Source organism: Haliotis asinina, chromosome 4, assembly GCF_037392515.1.
Source record: "Haliotis asinina isolate JCU_RB_2024 chromosome 4, JCU_Hal_asi_v2, whole genome shotgun sequence".
NCBI classification, from domain to species: Eukaryota; Metazoa; Mollusca; class Gastropoda; order Lepetellida; family Haliotidae; genus Haliotis; species Haliotis asinina.
In genome coordinates, this window is record NC_090283.1 from 27,281,839 (window position 1) to 27,305,602 (window position 23,764).

Consider the following 23,764-nt stretch of genomic DNA (forward strand, 5'->3'; position numbering starts at 1 on the left):
CGCTAGTAAATGCTACATCATCCGCATACGAGCCGGAGTTTCTAATGAAGCTGAATAAAACCATCTTGAAGCAAGTTCCCGAAAACTCACACCCTCGGAGTAGAAATATCATAAGATCTGAAATGGGGACCAAAAGAAAGCCAACTCCACCTTAGGTTCTTGAGAACCACAAATACTAACTGTAGATGTGTTTCTCTTTCCCTGTGTACTTAGTCCTACATTTTGGACCCACAGAGTAATTAAGCAGAGTCAAGCATTTTCCGCCAATTATCACGACAGTCTGTTATGTCATACCGCAGGAAACATCAAACTGGATATGTTATTTGAAGATCTACCTGAATTCGGGTACAAGATCGTAAACTAGTAATAAAACACACCCGCCCGTTTTCGGATTTTTTAAGGCTCGTCCAACAGCATGGTGTGTTGTATTTCGTTATCTTAAGCGTCAAGGATCATGGCACTTCTAAACACTTCTAAACACTTCTAACAGATCTGTTTCTGTTATTCAGTCATCAAAAAGGCTTCCACGGAAGATCTGTTGGTGCATCTCAAATCTTGGAGGACATTCGTTGGCAATAATCCAACAGTCTCACGGTGGAGGACTCTAGAAACGGGTATTACATACTGTCGGGGATTCGAACCCAGGTCTTCGTCTAGACGAACGAATCCCACCGTCCATGACGTCGCAGTCCACATCACTGCTGTCTTTGACATCAGATGATCGTTCAGTCAGTGTGGTTCCGGCAAGCCGTCACGGAAAGAGGTGAGTAGTTACGATTGAGATTGGTTAGCTGCATCCTCCATATCTCCAGGGTATACGTTCCGATAAGTCTCCACTATACCCTGGACGCATCTACGGCTCTGCACGATAAATTTATTACCTCCCTTTGCTGGCTCCGCCTTCTCACAGTAGCCAATCAGCTAGGCCGCCGTTATAACGGAGCTTGCCAGTGTCAACAAAGGTAGCGGTCGCAACTGCAAAGATTTGCTCTCAGTGCGTCTCAGATTTTAGTGAAATCATACAAACAAATTGACAGGTCCGAAACTTTAAAACAACATATGCAAAAACTCCTTCTACCTCTTCCAGAGAGTCTCTGCATGGTTTCTGTTGCCAAGTACAATCGGTTAGATAATTCAAAAAACGAAAGTGAGTTGTGATTGGTTCGCTCAACTTCCCAGCGTAGACACCTTACTGGATCAAAAGACAGTCAAGGGAGGTAATAAATTTACCGGGCAGAGCCGTAGATGCGTCCAGGGTATAGTGGAGACTTATCGGAACGTATACCCTGGAGATGTCGAGGATGGGTTAGCTGTTGCATTTTACACTCAGGACACTAACCGGTTATTACTGTTTTTGCAGAAGAATTATTGTTTTATATGTGAAAGAGAACATCATACCAGTGTTGTTGTTGTTGTTTGTTTGTTTTCTTTTTATATCCAATACATAAACTTTATGAGTGTGAGTGTGTGAGTTGAGTTTTAAACCTTTATCGACTCGTGTTGAAGTGTTTGATACAAAGAGGCAGACATTTGAGAATATCTGTTTATTATTCATTGGGTTAGAAATATAGTCAATAAATATTGTATAAGCACAAATGCAAGTATCATCTCAAGCGCGTATTCTTTAGTCTTTACTTCATAAAGACTGCTTTATTCACGTCATTCGATGATAGTATGACGTAAGATCGTCACTCGAGAAACGTCATAAAGCTGAAGCAGACCCGTTAACTCTAGTTTCCGTAAGCATACTTTCTCTGTACTAGTGATCGATGTCTAGTTTCCCTGGCAGATCCATAGTTTTCTTCGGTTGCCTAACAAAGTTGCGTATCATCAAACCATGAAAAACCATTTTTATGAAACGAGTTAATGATATGAGATCAAACGAGCGAAAGCTCAAATCACATTTGACGAGAAACAATTGTGTCTTTATTCCGTCTTCTATGACGTCATTGTACAATTGAACAGACATCAACGAAGAAAAAATAAAATAGATAATATATACAGAATATATAGAATAAAATGGATAATAAAGAGATTATTATACTCAAGCAGGTGTGCCATATGGCATATACTAAACTCGTGCAAAATGTATTGCTATCGCTCTCGCCCAAGCAATACACAATTTCACCCTCGTTTCGTTGAAGTCGTATGACAAGCTTACTCGTGTAATGATCTCTACTTATCAGTCTTCAAAGGCTTTCAGAATCGTAAATATTATAACTTTTATGACAGCATTTGGCCAGTTCAGTATTTCGTTTTGGTATATCCTACTTAAAACTAACCATGGCCTGACAGTCAACAAATGAAAAAGCTGTTAGAGATTTAAAATAAGTCAATACACTCAACTCTCCAAGTACATAGCAGTATGCCCGTATGCAAAACCAATATTGTGTCAGTATATCAGAACAATTTAAAACCTGACGCCTGACAATATATGCCACGGAATATATTTTGCCTGATATTACATGTAATCCGACCTAGTTCAACAAGGACATCTTGAATGCATAGTTTGAAACGAACTGTTTCACCTATAGAAACACATATATAACAAACAGACATCTGTCAATATGGACGGCGTATCGCGTGTCACTTAACAGGAAATAAAACCGCGTAGTGTCCTTTGTATGACATATAGTGACTATATAGTCCGGCTAGTATATAAATACAACCAACTTAAGATGAACCATTGTTTTTCACCTATCAGTTTCTCGTGATCAACGATGTCCTGGAAATCGTGTACAGGTCAGCGTCACTATGTAAGGCGGTACAGATTGCACCCGTAACATACCGATTCCATATCTTCCGCAGGAGGCGGTGTTAGATGAGGGGTGATGGGGGAGGAAGGGGTAAGTGAGCTAATCCATTTACACCACGCGAGCTAAAATACGACTGAGTTTACCAAAAACGTCAAAACCCCGAAAACAACCTTTCTCCCCTCTTATCTCATTCGACTATTCCACCGTACGCACGTGCATATATAGGTAGTTTGATAAACGCTACAACCCGATGAGAGGCAAGAAAGGCTGGTGAAAAAAGCTCATGACAGGATACGTAACAAGCTATATATATATTTGTTTCTCGAAACAGATGAACTTTTTGAGCAGATCGGTGGACATGAACTCGACACATCCTAAAGTCTCGACATTCGATCCTCTTGTGCAGGCGTGACCGATATAACCATACCTGCCATTAGGTAAACAAATGCTGGTTTTGACAGACAGCGTTCCAAATGAGCATAGTGTGTCGGAAACCACTCAAGACCATTTCCTATTACACCTGCAACACTATATAGTAAGCATTTATACCCAGCAGGATTATCCAATACTTATGTGTATACATGTATCTTCTGTAGAGAGTATTACTTTCCTCGCATACGTCAAGCGTGACGTAACCATACATTGACAACTCAAACAGTAAAATCTCACAGTGTATACAATTATCATTCTACTCACGTATACCTCCGGCCCCAAAGTGTGATCGCATATACCTACAGGGTCTGTGTGACCTGTGTGTCTGTAGCCACTACACCACTGTGTAGAGACCGAGATGTGCTGCAGGGTGTACACCGGTGCGCTCAGCCTGCGTAAATATGTACCCTATTTCGTTTACAATGGACAAGCATACCAAGTTACGCACAGTAAAATCGAAGTGCAATAACCGTGACGTGCTACTGCTCTATTTAAACTATTTGGAAGCAAGTGAATGCGATACGGCTACTACTGCTATGTCAGTAGGCAACATTGACTTGTGGGAAGTCGAATGTGTTGCAAGGATAATTTTAAATGAAATCTACCGATTCAGTGTTTAAACATACCCAGTTGTGCAACTGTATACACGTTATGGGGTGGTCAGGCTCGTTGACGGGTTGACGAATGTCGTCGTTCCCCAATTGTGTAGATCAGTGCTCATGTTGTTGATTACTGAATGTCTAGTTCAGACCTGGAATTGTTGTTCAGCAATCCTTGCTCGTCACCGCGTTCTGCCTCGCTTGCGGATTTTATGATGCATCCCATGGTGTCCCAGAAGCCTTGATCGACACACAGGATGGATGTCAGTCACTGGATTGTCTGATCTCGACCCGATGAACAGACCCCTGCAGAGCAACTGCAGATATCGGATAAGAGAACATTCATAATTTAAGGTATGTGTGTGTGTGTGTGTGTGTGTGTGTGTGTGTGTGTGTGTGTGTGTAAGGCGTTTTTAAATTATTTAGAAGTATAATTTATTTACAGTTTTCTTGTTAGATACGATACTCGGCGATGCTGAATAACATCAGCCTGGTCATCCTGGTCTGGACCAGACTCACCCGTGACTGATGTAATGAATGACTATCCAAGCCTCAGGCTGCCTCAGTATGAATTCTCATTCAGACCCCTAGGATTTGTTGGGTTGTTAAGTTGTTCATTACAAATTACGGTTGTTGAGGCCGGATAATTTTCAAAATCGGCTATCGAAGGAGCAATAACATAAGGGCTGTGCGAGGTGTAAGTTTGCTTCAAATGTACATGCTCGATTCCACTGTCCATTGTATCTAACCCGTGAAGGTCCCGGGATAGAACAGGCCTTCAGCAACCCATGCTTGCCACAAAAGGCGACCGTGCTTGTTATGTCGTAAAGGGCGCCGCACTCGGCAATATTCCAGCTATATGGCGGCGGTCTGTAAATAATCGAGTCTGGAACAAACAATCCAGTGACCAACAGCATGAGCATCGATCTACGCAATTGGGAACCGATGACATGTGTCAATCAAGTCAGCGAGCCTGACCACCCGATCCCATTAGTAGCCTCTTACAAGCATAGTCGCCTTTGTGAACTGCTCTCACATTTCAGTTGTCTTGTGGTATGAAATAAAGAAAAATAGTGAACGATTCCTAATTGTTTCCGCACATCTTTGTATTCAGATTTTGTGGGTTTTTTATCCCTCTCGAATGAATGAGTGAGTGATAGGACTTCACAACGCTTTGGATCAACTGATCTGGAACTGTGAGTGAAATGTGCGGGTAGGGTTGGGTTGGATTGGCCCGATGTGACGAGGTCGCAAACATTCATAACCTACCTGAAATAGGCGATAACGGCTTTGGTGCAGACAAACCTGAAGACGCAATCGTCAGGACTAGAACCAGAGGGAACTGTTTGACGTGCCCAAAGGACGCAACTTTACACAGCGAACTGCAGCCACTAACACGAGAGGACAACCCTTCTCCCCTCTACAAAGGAAGGTGGAAAATACATCACAAGAATAATTACCACGGCACACGTGATTTTTTGCAATAAGCATATTGAAATAACGCATTCATACTCCGCAGACGGAGCTACCAGTTGGGACTGACGAGACCAGTGCTTATGCGCCATTAATCTGCAGGACGCACGTCACACATTTTGACTTGTTTACCATATGTTACTTGCACCAGCATTTTGTTGGTGAGAGAGGGTCGGAACGGGTGTCCATCACATGCATATTGCGATTTTCTCAACAAACGGGGACTTCTCTTGTTTTAAACATCTTTCAATGGTATTTCAGTTTTTATGACGTTGAATGTAGGTGAAACGCGTGGCAGCATGTGTTCAATGTTGACATTAAGTGTTGTCTATGGGCACAGGTTTGGTGCAGATAAACACGACTGTGCGAGGACAGGTTCATCTGATGTAAGTTACCTACTTTAATAAAACCATCAAATAAGGGTACACAGCGAGAGACGAGCGATCGTTTTCAGAGACACGATTAATAAATATCCGGATTGTCCCTCACACACAAGAGTCGTACCTCCGCGCAGCTTGGCGTCCCGAACTACCCGCTGGTGTGCATTAACACTTCAGTTAAATGCTGTCTCACCTATAGTCACAGCTGTTCTTCACAGTGTGTGAAATATGAATTAAGATACTATTGATTCATGTGGGGGAAAAATAACAAAATGTGTATTTATCCGCTTTCAGTATATCAATGTGGTTTAGGTCTGGGACGGGTCCAAATTTCAACAGGGTATCCCACCCTACCATGACAATTCCTATCGTGAGTTTGTAAGATAAGGCAACATATAGTTCAGCTGGGAGGCTAAACTTGGGTGCAATGTTTTATGAGATAGAAAACTGATCAAAGAGTCGAGGTGACTTGAAAATATGGTCATTCAATATGGTCACTGTCATACAAAGCCACTGGTGTTTGTGTGATTCCCCCAAGTTTGAAGGCATTGAGTACAACAGTGCATGAGATTGTGGCCTGGTGAGCTTGTAAATAAGGTAAAGGTCACCCAAAACGACCAGTGTCTGTAATCCCCAATCTAGGCTCTCACCAAATTTGAGATTGCCTGTTTACAAGAAGCATGACATAAGCACAGAGCTGCTCATTACTGTGTCACAGTTTAGCGTTGTCATGGCAATAATAACATCAGTTAAGGGTACATGTGTTACATAGGGAAGTATTCCACTGAGAAGGGGGTATGTTCAGAAGAGCAGAACAAAACATAGCAATGGGTAACCTATTCACATGGATTCATGACACATTTAATAGTTACTGAACTAAACGACACTAGATCATTTATATGTGTCCTAGCACGTGTCACCAGCTGGCCCGCAAGCCACAAAGACCAGGTTTTAAGTACCCAATGACATGACGTTCGCGGGGTGACATTACACCAGGCTAGAAGAAGAAAGGTGCTCAAGACATTTCACTGACCCAAACTTCAATCAAACTTCAATTTGAAGCTGCGGAGCATAGTAGAGAACGTTTTTTAAGGGAGCGCGACAAACCCTTTTACATGTTCCATGACTCAGGATTCTGAACCTTGCCATCAAATCCCTTTGGTCGAATCCTGTTCAAAAGCCAAACGCTCCCACACAAGAGCATAATCTTATTTAGCTATTGAAAAATAAGGCATATCGTTTCAATTCAGTTAAATTAGGCATTTTTTTCTTCCAAATGTAAGCTTTTTCTTGATACTTTGATCATTATCTGATTATTGCAATTTTGATCTTTCTTTTTATGACTAGATTATTTACTCAACATTCTGAAATTATGACAATACAACATATGAGAAAATAGTCCAAATTAGGACTAATATCCAAGTCATGAGAAAAACATACAGGAAATGTTGATTTACTGAAAATATGGTTGTCCAACAAAGTTGAAACAATACAAAACAAACACCATTATCATCTGCACAGCTGTTTATGACGTGTAGCATAGAACACAGTCTGTGATAGAGCTGAATGACACTGAGTGATGTTTTCAATGAGGTGGACACATAAAACTAGCTTCCAATTGACATAGCTTTCTCTGGACTGCAAACCATTTGCTGTATTGGAATACTTAAACAATATGATGCTTCAGGACTATTTACAATGACAATTTTAAAATTATTCAAGATCAAAGATAGTGACAACTTGACTAATGACTGACAAGTACGTATAAAAAGGACTGAAAATGAAAGTGAAAATATATCTTCTTCTGAATCACAACAGGCGGCCATTAGCACTGCTAGCATATGAATGTTATTTCTGGTAACGGTATATGGATAATTAATCAATAATCAGCAAAATGTAGCTCAGGATATATCATCAACCTGTATCTACATTTTACTACGAAAATACTTTCAAACAGCTTCATTTCAACTTCAAAGCAGCCATTGGAAGGTGCAAAGAAACTGATACTTCTTGTAGGTTTTTTGTTGACAGGACCCTTTCATAAGAAAACTGCTTTCTTTGTCTAGAGGGTTGTTATAACTGAACACAATACATGCATGTCGATCTTGTGTTCAAACCTCAGAGTGACTGAAGTCTCTGCACTGATTTTAACAATATTTCAGTCATAGCAAAAGAATTTTCGAATACAGAAGATATGGAGACCTAGGTTAAAGATACCTCAACCTTCGAGAAAAACAACATTAAGCTGCCTGATGATCAATGGCATTTAGCAGAAGCAATCTTGTTTTGAATTAACAGCCATTACTCTTGGTCTCTTTCACATTTTGACCTCTCTTCCAGGTCTTACTCCCATTCCTAACAGAAAATTTCCAAGTCTTGGCACCGAGATGATATTGGGAACCGGCATCAAGCACGCATGAAAGTGAGGAAGCCTAACTCCTCAGAAAAAATTCTCTTTGGGCAACTGAGCCTTGCACAAGAACACCTTAGAGGTTGACATTAAATGTCTCTGTGATTCAACCCATTACAAATCTGGTGACCACTGCTCAGAAGTTCCAGTATGGCCACAGCTCTATTATAAAAGAGCTAAAAATTGGAGAAACACACTCAATACAGGTTGACAACATGAGATAACCCCCCATTGTCCACTAATTTTAGACTAGTATTTTTCAATTGGTTCTACTCAGAGTAACATTTTTGTTCAACTTTAGCACTTGGCTTGAACGGAAAGTCATGTTTAACAGTGCACTGGCACACCAAGCCTAATGGCCTTTTATCAATGGACAAACCAAAGCACAAACCAGTAAGCACTACAGCACCTTTGCCTTCCTCTCCAGCTTTAACCCTGTACCTGTAGTTAACCAGATGACAAAAAAAGGGCAATTGCAAAACAATTTAATATCAAATATTCACAACTTTAGGAATGGCAATGGTTGCAGTTCACTTCTCTATCACACAAGTTGTATAGTTGAAATAGTGAAAAATAGTCATTAAATATACTATACATCAAATTTGTTTGGGGCTAAGGTTGATGATGGTAAATGGTTGTACTTATGCCTTATGATGAATGTTTATATACAAAATGATTGGTTGATGGTAATTATGACAGCTTGCTATAGTTACCAACGCCAGATATATATATATAGAACTATATATTATCAAGGCACCAGTTCTCAGAGCTAGTTCATTAATATACTCCCCATTAAACACACACTTCCTAACAGGCTGAAAGAACATATCACCTTTCAAAGATGAGTCTCATTGAAAGAAATTTCACCAGTTATTTAGACACTTGGCTATATCAAAGCATTAGATGTGTCCGTCATGTTACTTTACAAAACAAACTCCTTGTATTACTCAGATTTTTGTGACGAACCAAATTGACAAGCAGAGGACATCATTTTCTTAAAACAATGTGTTTCACATAACCACCGAATGCTGAACACGAGTTGAAAAAAAAAAAAAAAAGACAAAATTATCTGAAAAAGAGTCCTTGGTTCTCATTTAATGCAATTCATATTTCTCGGGTTCTCTGAACATTTTAGGTAAATAAACGTTTAATATAATGAGTCAGTGCATTTTAGACAAAAAATATAAAAAAAATATAAAAAAATAATCAAGATTATTGGGTGGTGGGGGTGTTTGGCAATGAACCCTACAGAGTTGGTCAGGTGATGAGAAACACAAAAATAACACAAACCCTGCCCATATTTTAAAAAGTGACCTGCATTTCGGCCTGTTATCAACTAAACATTTTACATGGACCAATTGCATATTTGACAACTAATGTTAAACCTCATGGCATAATTAGTCAAGTTAATGGTGGTTGGCTCAATGGAACTTTTGATTTTTCCTTCATGATTTTGATAAATGAATCACAATACGCCTGAATAAACTTACAGAATTTTGAAAAGGATTGTGACTGTTATCTGCATTTAGATAATTTTAAATAAAATCAGATAAAATGTGATGTCTCATGATGTTAGAATGATTTAATCAGTGGAAGATGGCGTATTCTGTTTCTTTGAACACATGTAGGCCTTTTCATGGCAGTATCACCTATTGAGCTGGACATGAAGCAGTGATTTAAGTAGAAATATGAATTTAATTGAATAATAATTTTCTTCATATTAAGTCTTGATTCCTGCAAGACATTAACAGATATTCACTGTTAAATATATCTAATATTAACACAATTTTAGTGAGGATCCTGTAAAAACATGAAAATATTTTGCACTGATAAACGTTAATTTTATTTAGTTTATCTTCACATTTTGTTTAAATAAATAAAATTTCATTTACACAAAATACAGATGTCACCGGCTCAAGTACTGAAAGTCCAAAAATACCTGATCACACCCTGTGAATATTTGAATATTTCTACAGGAATTAACAGTCATACAACTATTGACAGTCACAAGAACTGATGCTTCTATGAATGTTTCAAGAAGTCCTCCATGTGAGCTTTCCAGTTTTGAGCTGAAGGAAAACAAATCATAAATGCTTTCTAAATTGCATGTTTTTGTCTTTGATTTCATGACCAGCTTAAATACATAGCCCCTAGTCAAGGTTCTTTCCTGTTTGGAGGGGCAGTTTAATGATAAAGCCCATCCACTTCACATGTTGAGTAAAATACACATGATCATTATGATCATATAATGAAACATCATTAATAACAATCAAACTGCATAACTAATTAGTGGGAAACATGTCAGTCATTTGAGATACTACAAAAAAGAAACATTTGTTTGAAATTTCACATATTTTTGCTGAATGAATCTGTACAGCATGACTCGGGAAGCATGTGGGCACAGTTTGAGATTCAGCTAAGACTTGAGGACAGCCAGAGCAATAAAACACTTGGCAGGTGTGAGACTTATGAACACTTTCACTTCTTGTTGCCTCAATTGATAAGGATACATTTATATACTTGTAGAATATATTTACAAACATCAATTTCAAACAGTGTCAAAATTTGTTCAGATGGTGCTTTTAGCAATATTCCACGAATATCACATCAGGGAATGGAAGAAAAGGGCTTCACAAACTGTACACATGTTGAGAATCTACCTCGGTCATTGGTGAGATGACCTTCACCATTCTGCTAGCCCACTGCCAATTACAATGTGGTCTCCACCAGGTATCAGACAGCAATGAACAATGATCCTTATGTAGATCATCAGTAAAATGACAACCCTACCCTAATTTCATTAGATGACATCAATATGACCATGACAGGGGGTAAGTCTTTAATGTTAAAATCTATAATGAATACACTTTGTTTATCTTTCTAGCACCACGGCCTGTGGTGAATGAGAGATGTATATATTAGATCAACTATGTGCATACATTCTAATATACCCTTTTTTTCAATGCTCAGTGTGTATGAGTTAAACTGAGTGATAAATAGGTTTCCTAAAAAAGCACTGAATTTAAGATTGTCTAGACAGTCTACTAGATAGTTGACTAGACTTCACATTTCTGGGAAGAAATACTGTTATACAAAAGGAACTAAACACGGTTTTCACTTATTATCATGATAAGCCAGCTTAGAGCCACTTAACATCGTTAGGCAGGTCAGTGTTTCACAGATATTTAAAACTACAAAGCTTTCACCATAGCACCTTAAAAGATAAGTTTGGAACCAAGCTGTTGAGCACAAGAAATATGAGGTACTTCTAGTGAGTTGCTTTTAGCAACATTCCAGCATCGGACACCATCAATGGGCTTCACATATTGCACCCATGTAGAGGATCAAAGCTGGGTCTTCAGCGTGCCGAGGGCATAATTTAACCACTGTGCTACCCAAGTATCTCAGAGATATGTGCAGCACCAATGACAACTATTTAAATGTTCTTGTTAATAATACAGGACACTAATGTCGTGTTGGTTTGTCTCAAATCACATGATATTCATGATTAATTGAATCATAAACTAATTCGATGTATTTGTATTTTTGAATAATTTTTTTTTCAAAGTCAGATACTGATGTCTGTGTGCTGCCAGAGTCATGCTGCCCTGTGCATCCTCTCGTCTTTTTTAAATTAAAATTTCCAGGGTCTTTGATTTATGGAAATCACTAATTATTTTCCAAACTATTATCTGTAGAAGCTGCCGACCTACAAAAAAAGAGAGCTACACAAAAAATACAAACATTGTTGGCAATTATCATCAAAAACCAGTTGAGTCATAGTTAAAATATGCATATGTTAAATTTCAAACAATTGTTTAGTCCTGTTATGCATATTAAACATTGAAAATACTGACATTTTTCAAGACAAAGAAAAAGATGTACTCATGATTAACAACACAATAGTTTGGCGGAAACAAGTAAGTTTAACCAGTTACCATGGCAACTGGAAAATAAACAGCAACAGAATATTAGTTTCTGCAGACAAAATTCATTAATTTAACAACTTATACTACCATAAATAACATTTAGACAAAAAAAATCTACTGGAAGAAAATCAGATAGTTATGACACTTACCAAGTGTTTCTAAAACACTACAGAGTGTGGACTGTCACTATCACATTGTAGATAAAAACACTCCACAGTGAAACTACTGTACACTGTCCTATATCAAACGAAGCTGCAAATCTATCACTCCCAAATGACTACAATTGACTCTTCCAGTCACATACTGGAAGATAGTCCACTGAACACTGAGGGATGGAAGCTACAAAATCAGCAAATTTGGTAAAAAAAATGCCTCAATGACTAAAATACTTATAAGTTATATTAATTTCAAATCAAATATTTATATACTTGGCCACAAACCAAAACGACTTAAAAATTTGAATTTTCATCAAAATCAAAATAAATTAACCAAACGTATACGTATATGGGTGTCATAATTTGAAACTGACTAAATAATCTTGACCTCTTCATTAAGCAAGTTCCAGAAGCACGACCTGAGAATGTCTCAAAAACAAGACAGTATTCACATGGAGAAGATGTGTCCCTTCTTCACGGTGTCTGGTCATTTTGTTTCGAGTGATGTTTCATTAGCTACCATAGCATAAATTGTTTTCAGATTTCGCCATTTGCTGCTGAAGAAACCCTTTTCATCTAGGGTCAGTGAGACGCAATCATAGCACACGTAGTGTCTCTGTCACCATGGCAACTATTGAACTGCCAGCTGCACATTTATTGCTCAATCTCGTCCACACAATTCACTTGGTTTGCCTTAGCCCATATCAACTGGGCTGGACTGATCACTGTCACTGTCTTCGTCGGAGAAGTTTTCCGACGGTGTCTCGGTGGCTGTCCGAGAATGCACGTCAGATGAACCAAGACTGGACTGTCGAGATAGAGCAGCAGCCGTCATGGCAGCTACTTCTGCTTCAGTGTCGCCTGCGCTGAGGTAGGACTGAGCTGCAGTTGCCTGACGATACCTGGAAATACAATTTAACATCTTTCAGCAATGTAACCAAATGACAATACCGAACCATTATATTCAGTTTCTAGAAGAAATAATAAAGTTCGCATCATCAACAAAAATAAGTATGCAACAGAAAGTATTTGTATCCACTGATATTTAATGAAATACCTTGCTTAAGTGATTGATATTCTGGACACCATTTCTGTGATAGAGCACCACGACAAGAATTCATAAGTCAATAAAATTCAACTTCCCCACCCATTTTTTCTCCCCTTTAGACAAACATACAGATTCTGTGGACAGATTGGTTTGGTTGTTGTTTAACACAGCACTCAGAAATATTCCACCTACATAAAGACATTTTGCAAATAATCAAGTCAGACAATCCAGTAATCAACATCACAAGCATTGATCTTCCCATTTGGGATATGATGACACAGGTCAACCAAGTCAGTGAGTCTGAACACTCCATCTTGTTAGTTGCCTCTTACAATCATAGACCAATTCTAACCAAGACCACGACAGGCTTTTCCTACAAAACCCCATAAGTCTCTCTGGGCAGAGGAGTAATACGTTTCAGGAAATGCAGCTGTGTAAAGATGCCTTCCCACTGGGTGTTAAGTGTTAGGGTGTGGGGACTCACCTGGCCTGTTGTTGGCTGACTGCCATGGGATCTATTGGGCGGATTGCAGCAGAACTGGAAGGCAGGGCACGAGCATTCTGAGCCATGTCTGGAAAACCAGGACAAAATGTTGATCAAATGCAACATAGCCCAACAGTTCACTTGTATTTTATGTAGAAACATGTTTAAAAAACAAGACAGGAAACACAAGACATGAGCAGAGTGGGTAGTCTAAGCACACACATATACATATCGCAATATATGCTTCCATGCTTTTGCATCACACAATATCACAGTATGAAACTTCTCTGCAATACCCACCCCTAGTCTTCACGAAAATGTTGACTATTAGACTTATCATTGATACAACACATACAGAAAAGATACAAGACATGAAATTGTGTGTGTCACTTCCTGCAAGTGGTTCATGGTTTGACCCCACAATAACAGATTTATAGTGCCCCCTTAATACTCAACTTTACTAATCAGTCCAAGTAAACTTAGCCCAAGTGTTATTTGTTACAATCCTTCACTGGGTCTCACAATACCTAGTAGGAGGTCGCGTCAGGTAAACTATGAGTGACCTATGACCGTCCAATCAAATGTGAGACGGCTAAAAAGATTTAACCAATTAGACAATGGCCACTGTAAGTGGGACTTACAAAATACACCAGTCACTGACAATGATCAATAAATGAAAATCAGCATATAACACTGATATCTGACTTGTAGTACATAAACTAATATTTCCGCAAGCTGACATCCTTGAGTATTGCCCAAAATGCTATTTTCAGCGACAGTTTATTCACTGTTGTGGCACACTCCATGTGCATCACCTGGATGCAATTGTAGGGAATACAGCATTCGGAATCATTCAGGTACAAACCTTTGCGTGGGTAAAAGTTCAAAAGCTATGTGCAAATGTCGACTTTCGTGATTTGGTAAGCTGTGCTTTGATTGGTCAATCTCAATGGTTATCTGACATGACCTCCTACTAGGTTTTGTTAAACTCAGTAGTGGAGCGTAACGAACAACACTGGGGCCAAGTTTACTTACCTGCAACTTTAACATAGAGGCTACTTTAGTTGTCCCATCTGCGACACTCCTTGTACAAAAACATTGTGAAAGAGGTATACTTGGCATGACCCATCTCCATGGGAGTATTCACCTGCACTCACCTATAACATAGGGCTCCAGAGCTTTGGGAACCATGCGGGCAGCTTTCACAATGTCTTGTGATGTACACTGGCCTTTCTCAAGGTTAAATGCCATTCCCATTCTTTTTAGAACCTCAATGTCATCGTGAATTTCAAATGTGTTATCAAATTTAAACAGGTATTCATATCTGAAATAAGAATAGAATTCAGTCAGAATATCAATATTCACACAGTTAACATATTACCGTATATTACCGTGTCTGTTCTAGGATGCACGACTGCATGATTTGTGCTAATAATGATCAAATCGCCCCTCATAAAAACAACAGAGCATGAACTATTGTGCATAGTAATTTGCCCCATACATAACTTTAAAAAAACATACGAAAAAAAAGCTTTACATTGACAAGGAATGTCTTTTTAAATCAGAGTCGGCCACAGAGTTAAGTTCGAGTGACAACATGTAAACATAACAGAGTAACGTCCCTATGTTAAAACCACTATCGGCACTGGGGAAACGAAATTCCATTCATATCAGTATGAAATAGATCGCATTTTTCAATGAAGTTATGATTTGATTAATTAATTGACAACGTTAGACTGTGAACTCTAAACATAGTGCATGTGTACAGCGCTTGCAAAACACAGTTTAGTGGATCTGTTTTAGAACATCAGTTCGTTTTAGCTTCATTTTCGAAATCAGATAATATTATGACTTGAAGTTGCAAACAACAAATGAATATGAAATTCTTATTTACAACGGTTTGTGGTAATTTGGCGTGAATAATGTCACGCAAAAGAATGAAAATAACTGACATTTTTTGCACAAAATACCACTGAGAAAGCAACAGTGTCAGTCACATCTCCCCTGACCGATACGTCTGCTAAGGAGACATGTGAATTGAAGGGCGAGCAAAACCCCCAGACTGATCCCGGTACCAACTGACTCTAAAAAAAACCCCCAAACCAAGTGTTTTTCAGAAAAAAATGGTTGAAAGAATGCCCATGGCTCTCTCAAAATGAGCTTGGTGCTATGATATGTGACTACTGTAGCCAAAATAAAGTGAGCAATAGTTTCACAGGTGGTGGTTGCAATAACTTTCGAGACAAAAGGAAGCAATCACCATATGTGAAGTGACAGGAAACAGCTGATTCGATTGCACGACAAATGGTGACCGTACTGGATTGTAACTTTTTAAAAATTGATACTGTGTGTAAATAGGTAGATACGGAACTTAATAATGACTAAGGGCAAAATAATTTGAAATAATGAAAACTGTACACTGTGATTTGTATTTTATTGATCATGTATAACAAAGTGGCTGTAATCGTTGTAAACTTCCTAGCAGGTGTACCGCCAACCTGTAAGATCGTCCTCACAAGAAACTGACGACCAGAAAAATACTTTCATGAATTTGTGCCTCATAGATAAGGAGACCCCCTTCTACAGACAACATTCTATGGTGCTTAAAATTCGGTTTATACACGGTAAAATACGGTACATCCACAAGGTGAACTTACAATGCAGCACTGAATCTGTGATCCGACAAGCATATGTTCTTTGAGACAAGTTATTACTTAGATTCCCCAAGACTTACTTTTAACAACCCAATTTTCACTTATGATCTTCCTAACGTAAAAAGAAAGATGGTGGTATTTTAAGGACACTCACTTGTCATTTGATATGCTGCAATCAATGACTGTCTTTTTACTTGTATTCACGATGATAAATGGCAGCTGAATTGCAGAATTAGACCCTGGGGGTCCTTGTGTCTTTTCTAACTCCCGATTTCTTTGCACCAAGTTTTTAAATGCTATTTGCTGAAATAAGAAAACAGCTATATTCAGGTTCTCATGGAATAATTATGAAAGCCTTCAAATAAGTGACTAGACACACAATGTACATGTAGATATCCTGATAATGTTTCATTCTGAGGAGCTTCATCAGTTAGCCAGATAAAGTATTCAGATTATTCCTCTGTATGAGAAAATAGCTGTTAAAAATGCAGTCTTTTGCATGCAGTACAAGAGCATTACCACCGTTTTCATTTCAGCACTACAGTTTTTCAGCAGTCAAATGATCCAAAAATAGATTTCATTTTCTGTTATTAACATTAAGAATACACAAAATATATGTTCTTAATGGAATATTCATTCACTGTAATTCATGATCAATAATCTTATTTATCAACTGGCATTCAAATGCTTTTTAAACCAATCCATAATCTTGCATCGTGCGTCTTGTAAATCCCCATTCAAGGGAGACAACTCTGGGTAAGTTTCATGAAAGCAACATGTGAAATGGAAACCCCCTGTCACACACACATGGATAGCAATTCTACTGTCAGAATAAAACCCTTCATGCAAACGCTCTCTCTGTTTTCAGGCAAGGAAAGACCTTAATTTTGGGGGTTCTAAACAATTCAAAACATATTTCAGAACTGGAACAGATTAATCATTTAGGGTCTAAATCGTGCTGACCTGGTGCTGACGTATACTTACTTGTAAAATAAGTTCTTGCAACTGTTGTGTTTTATGTTTTATCCTTTCTAACCTTCGTTGTTTTTCCATCTGAAAGGAAAGGACCAAAAGTTTTAACATTTTTTTGTTTAGTCTAATAAAGAGTGTTACTACACAGATAGTTGTCTGATTGTATATGTGATCACCAGAGAAATCAATATGAATAGTACCTGTAAGTAACCATGACCAGACCAAGCAGTGGTTAACAACATGAGCATCTAGCATACACAATGACATGATAAGGTGACAAATTCAGCTGGAGTCACACTGCTTTCAGTTTGATTTTCATAATTTATGAAGGAATTACACAATTCTAAGTTACAATCTTTTTGTAAGAAAGTATGAGTCTTTATACATAATAACTGGTAATAATGCCAATCAGACAAATAATCCTTTTTTTTAAATGCTAACATTTATGTTAATTGCAGGTTACATGGATGACCTACTAACTTGTAACAGACAAGACTGTAGAATTGGCTCCAAGGTAATACCTCTAAATTCTGGCATTCCTGAGCTGAGTTGGTAGGCAAGCCTATCCACCGGATTTCTTTCTTCTCTTTAGAAATAATATTCATTGCCATCAAGACATTAAGGGCGTCATAGACTCGCCGCCGGATATTCTTCTGATCATATGCCTGTAAAGAAATATAAGCACACATTTCACATACATGTTTAAAAAATACATTCCCAACAATGCCATGTTTATTGTATATATTAAGCTAATACTGACACTTCAAAGTCTCAGTTCTTTAAAAACCTGTGATGGTACTGGGGTAGAATAGGCCTTAAGCAGCCCATGCTTGCCATAAAACAACTAACGAGATCAGGTGGTCAGGCTTGCTGACTTGGTTGACACATGTCATCGGTTCCCAAATGCGCAGATAGATGTTCATGATGTTGATCACTGGATTGTCTGGTCCAGACTCGATTATTTACAGATCGCCGCCACACAGCTGGAATATTGCTGAGTGCAAATCACTCACTCTTTAAAAACATATTAGTCATCACTATTAACCAGATTCTAATAAAGAGTATGTGGATTTGTTTTACAAAGCACTTGTGTCATTGTGTTAATTTTCAGGACCGGGTTATAATGATCTTCATCAACCCATGCCTCGTAAGAGGCAACTAACAGGTTTGGGTCGTCAGGCTTGCTGGTTGTATTCCAAAATCATGTTCAAGGTATTAATTACTGGACTGACCGGTCTAGGTTCAATTATTCAGAGACTGCCACTGTGTAGCTGGAATATTGCTGAATGCAGCATAAATCTTAACTCACTCACTGTTGATTTTCAAGTGACGTTAAAGTATGGAACTTACGAGTGATGAAAAGCAAGAGCATAGATCTATGCAGTTGGGAATTGATGTCAAGTGTCAACAAAGTCAGCAAGCCTGACCACCCAATCCCATTATCCGCCTTTTATGACAAGCATGGATTACTGAAGACCGATTCTAACCCAGATCTTCACAGGTCTGTAACTAAAGACTTTCTCTGTGCTAAGATCTTGAATGTCAAAACTTTGTCACTGAAGTGTAAGTGAGTGATTATTGAAGGGTACTAATACTAACGTGCCCTTGTAACTTTGTGTGAGCATGTGATTTAAGTACTTATTAAAGTCTTATCCTAGAAACACTTACATTAACTTGGTCAGAAGGTGGTAGCGACATGTTGCGTGGGTCTGTGAATTCTGCCACCAGCTCATCTGCCACTTCATTGTAGGAAGTCACACCTTTCTTCTGCACTTTCTCACAGACTTTCATAGAGAAATGACGCAAACCTTTCCCACCCTTCTCTCCTTTCTTACCCCGCTTACTGTAACAACAAAACACATCAATGGAGCTTACAACAAACATCAATATCTGCAACATTTCTGACAGGAGTTGACCTTGTGCTGGACAGAATGTTTCATAGTGTCATCACAGCCAATTTTCAGTATGTCAGTTGCCTTATACTTCACTTGTAATCCATTCAGCATTAACATTTACATTTGTTAATACTTTCCCAGGGACCATTATAATATAATTCAAATATAATTTGGACACAGCAGGTTTGAACAATAAAAGATGGTACCTTGAAGAACCAGTCACAGATTTGGCTCCCTCAGATAATTTCAGAGAAAAGATTGTCTAAACAGCCCAGATGCACTTTGAAGAAATTGAAGTGTAAGGCAAAAGTGTAAGGGCAAAACTAAGACTTTAAACAATACAATTTTCTACATCCACCACTAAATTAGCATGGGCTACAGTATTCATTACATTTTGCACAATGACGCCAGCCAAGTAATGGCGACAAAAAGCAGCCATATTAAGAACTGTATTTGAATCATTTGAGCAAATTCAGATGTCAACATTGGTAGGAACAGGCAGGTACACTTTCAGCTTCAATAGCTAAGCAGTTTCTGAAGAGATGATGTTTGATGTTTTAAGAAAATACTTTTTGCAAGAACGCTTGTGCAAGATCAAGGTATGTAAGTCAAATCAAACTCAAAATAGACATATGACAATCAGGAATGCTGAGTGCAGGAGTGCAGGAGTGCTGAGACACATTTCTTCAACAAATCTACCAAGCTTCACCTTGATGTGGAGAGAAAGGTAAAAGTGAATAAAGTTAGTATCATGACTAAAGGATTGTGGTATAAAATCACCTGAATTAAGAATATCACTTGCTAAAGACACAGTACTAAAAAAGTACCAAGATAATGCTGTGAAATGGAACTTACTTATCCCCATAATCAGCTTCTATAGTTATTTCCCCTGCTCCTCGCTTCTTGGCTGACCAGGGTGAGGTTGGATCAACCTGCATCATATGTCGAGGACTGGACGCTATCATATGTGGTGACCCCTGGTGGTGAAGACACATATACATCAATCAATGACATATCCTGCCTATATCTGTTAGATACTTGAGTTTGACAGTTTGGTAATACCTCTGACATGAAGTTCTAGATGATTAGACAATAGATTATTTTTAAACAGTTACGTATGATCTGGTATTTACCAAGCTACATACATCACAGACTGTGAACCTGGTGTAGGTTGGTGACCAATGATCTTGAAGAACACATAATTATGTTATTACCGGTAAGCACACTTCAAATAGAACATTCCGTGTTTCCCATGACACAGAAAATATGTGTGTTTGACTCCTGAAAGAATGTCCATGACTCCTTCTCATGACAAGTCATGATGACTCCTAACTTTCTAACCCAACGGCAAACACTGATTGAACTTGACTCCCCAAAACGTGACCATGACTGCCTCTGATGACACCAGGGAGTCATAATGACTGCTACATTCTTATACCAAGGGCAAACGCTGAGCATTGTGTCACTAAATGTCATTTGGAGAAGACAGATACAAATTTGGGAATAACACCTGACCTCTCATCAAGTAAAATCACACCAGCAGTAGGGGTGAAACGGTATGCTCTTACCAGGGTATGGCACGTATTACAATACAAAGCCTTCAAGTCAGTCTGTTTCACATGAAACATGATCATAATGCAGAAAACTGACAAGACCCAAACCTAGATAGACTTTGACTACTGTTCATTATTGAACAGGTTTAAATAGGATGACAAAATGATGGCATGAAAAAGGAAAATACTGGATGTACTGCATTACGGTACATCGAACTGAAGGCAAAAAACTACGTTCTACTAATACCGCAGTATACCACTTCACACTTGCATACCTGTTCCATAAAATCATTTTGTTCAAAGACCGTGTGAAATTACAGCATTTTGTAATCTGACTGTCATTAGTTATTGACACTGAAAACAATAAGACTACTTCACGGAACGAAGCCATAGTAGACATCGCATGAACCATGATGACGTTCACATGTATCATCTTGAACATTTGCAACTGTTCCAGCATGTTATCATGAACTTAAACTTTAATGAGTGAGATGATATGATTTTACACCCCTTTTAGAAACAGTACTTCTCAAATACCATGGTGGTGGACACCAGAAATTAAACTTAACACTTAGTGCGCATGTTGGGAACTGAGCCAGGGTTCTCAGTGTGATGAGCGAACACTTCATTCTTTAACATAACGACATATAGTATGGATTTACGTCTTTATTTGTTACAACCCAATGCTTGTAGGCTACTTCTTGCACTTCATCAGGTGAATGACAGAACAGAACAGAACAGAAACATGTTGTAAATAATAAAGAAGTTGTAAATGCATACCATACTGTGTTACGTTACCTTGAATCTTCTGAATTATTCTCTACGCTGACCCCAACAATAATAGTATCATTCTTACTTGTGCATTGATGGCTTTAGGAAGCAATTGTGGCTCTACTTTGTAAGGTGACATCTTGGCTGGTGAGGCGATGGGCACAGCAACAAGTATGGCTGAAAACAAAGAATGCATTATAACGTGAATCTTTATATTGGTTAAATCAAAATAAAAGTTTAAATTCACTTTCAATATTCACTAAGAAGACAGTAATTCAAAAGGCTGAGGACTGCATTTTTCTATGGTTAATATCAGCAACATAATATGATGTCTGCATACAAACAATTTTCAGATGGATGACAGAGCAAACAATATTTCTTGAGATTTTTCCCCCATAATTCATCAGCTACCCAGACAGAAACTATCCTTCTGCAAGTATTTCAGTCTTGACCTTTAATTGCAACAACAACTTCTGAAATACATACGTGTTTTATGGTCTTTGAATCCGCGCAATTCACCATGTGAATCAATGATGCCAGTCTGAAACAAAGATAAATTCATACTCAATATGTTCACACTGGCAAAAGCTCACTTGGGTTTCACTAATCAAATCAAATCAAATCAACTCATCTATGGTGAATAAACACTTCTGAAATGTCTTGTAAGGGAAAGTACAGAATAATTAATTTAATTGTGACTGAAGCTGGACTGGCAAACAACTGTAAATTAAAAAGTTCAAGTGTTCAATACAATGTTTTCCCTGACACTGACAGACAAACTGCATCAAACATGCAGTGAACGTAAAAGCTTGTGTATTTGTTGATGCAATGCTAATGGACAATCTAAGCATGTAATTTGCTGTTGTTTATATGCACAGATGATAATAGGAAACAGGTGCTGAATCTTGCTGACACCAATGAATTGGCAGCATCCTGAATACACTTTTGAGCACTGGGGGATGGATGATGGATCAGACAGACCAGATGCTGACAATGTGAGCAGTAGAGCTGTGCCGATATATCGTAGTATCGATAATTGCGATACTTTATTGAATGATAAATGTATCAATACTTTTTTTCGCATCATGATACGCATGGCTGACCTTACAAATTGTTAATTTTCATTAGAAATCAACCGTTATGTCACAATTTACACCCTTACTTCATATCAAAATGTATGTTTTAAAGAAAATAACTAAAGATAGCATATCGTGATGTCAGTTGAATCGTATTGTATCTTTTCAAGATATTGCAATACGTATCGCATCGTGAATTTTCTGTATCGTCACACCTCTAATGAGCAGCACACAATTCATCAAATGAGCACAGAGAGATTAGCGGTCAACAATATGAGCAGCATCATAAACTATCTGGAAATGGAGACGGAACAAATTGATCAAGCTGGAACACCCACAGTTCCAGCTCACCATGAATCACTACAGAACATACTAAGCATAGAAAATGTGTTCAGCCTATTCCTCAGAGAAATACAAGACCTAACCCTCTCAAGGTATAAAGCCCACTGGTATTACATCTGAAGCGAGAGTAGGGTCAGACACTGTTCTTAGCAGTATTCCATTTATACCACAGCATACCAGCAAACTTCAGTGAGTGAGTGTGTGTGTGAGTGTGTGAGTGTGTGAGTGAATTTAGTTTTACGTCACTTCTAGCAGTATTCCAGCAATATCAAAGATGGGACACTAGGAATGGGTTTTGCACATTGTATCCATGTGGAGAATCGAACTGGATCTTAGGCATGACAAACACTTCACCCACTAGATTATGCAGGGAACCTTCAGTCAAAGCAAGGGCTATTGATGGTGAGTAAATGACTCTGCATCTTGTTTACATTTCCACTGCAAGAAATACAGTATTTCTAGGTGGTTCAGAGAATAGGGCTCAGATGACATTAACAGCAGCTGCAGGGACGCCTGCAAGCATGACCAGACGTCCTTAAAAATGTCACTCTGAAGACAATTTCAAGCTCCTTATTCAAAAATTAGGGTGATCTAGTGTATAAATAACAGAACAGTATAATCTGTCAAGTAGGCTGACAAGCAATGACAATGATATCTGTTATCAAAACTCAGATTACTGTATTATCGATTCACCAATTGAGTACTTGATGTCAGAGCTCTTGTGGTGAGTACTTCAGCCAGCGATCAGATGGAGCCATGGCAGATCATAATAGTTTGTCATTCAAATGTAGCCTCACATGATACACAAAATATGACAGACAAGGTCGATAGAAGG

At 38.4% G+C, this 23,764-nt stretch overlaps 2 protein-coding genes across 2 annotated transcripts in view; both read right to left on the reverse strand.

The window, feature by feature from the left end:
* Nucleotides 1-3,469, reverse strand: part of LOC137281463 (2-acylglycerol O-acyltransferase 2-like) — a 34,359-nt gene extending 30,890 nt beyond the window's left edge. Inside the window, exon 1 of the mRNA XM_067812704.1 lies at nt 3,453-3,469. The gene's annotated coding sequence lies outside the window, so the exon portion shown is untranslated. The remainder of the gene's footprint in view (nt 1-3,452) is intronic.
* Nucleotides 3,470-8,521: 5,052 nt separating this feature from the next.
* The window catches only part of LOC137281442 (transcription factor Dp-1-like), a 31,100-nt gene continuing 15,857 nt past the window's right edge, over nt 8,522-23,764 (reverse strand). The window contains exons 3-12 of the mRNA XM_067812670.1: nt 21,998-22,052; nt 21,597-21,688; nt 20,043-20,164; nt 18,961-19,135; nt 17,814-17,957; nt 17,305-17,373; nt 16,475-16,623; nt 14,824-14,990; nt 13,667-13,754; nt 8,522-13,036 (exon numbers count right to left, since the gene is read on the reverse strand). Coding sequence (XP_067668771.1) covers nt 12,829-13,036; nt 13,667-13,754; nt 14,824-14,990; nt 16,475-16,623; nt 17,305-17,373; nt 17,814-17,957; nt 18,961-19,135; nt 20,043-20,164; nt 21,597-21,688; nt 21,998-22,052 — 1,269 coding nt within the window. The 3' untranslated portion in view covers nt 8,522-12,828. The remainder of the gene's footprint in view (nt 13,037-13,666; nt 13,755-14,823; nt 14,991-16,474; nt 16,624-17,304; nt 17,374-17,813; nt 17,958-18,960; nt 19,136-20,042; nt 20,165-21,596; nt 21,689-21,997; nt 22,053-23,764) is intronic.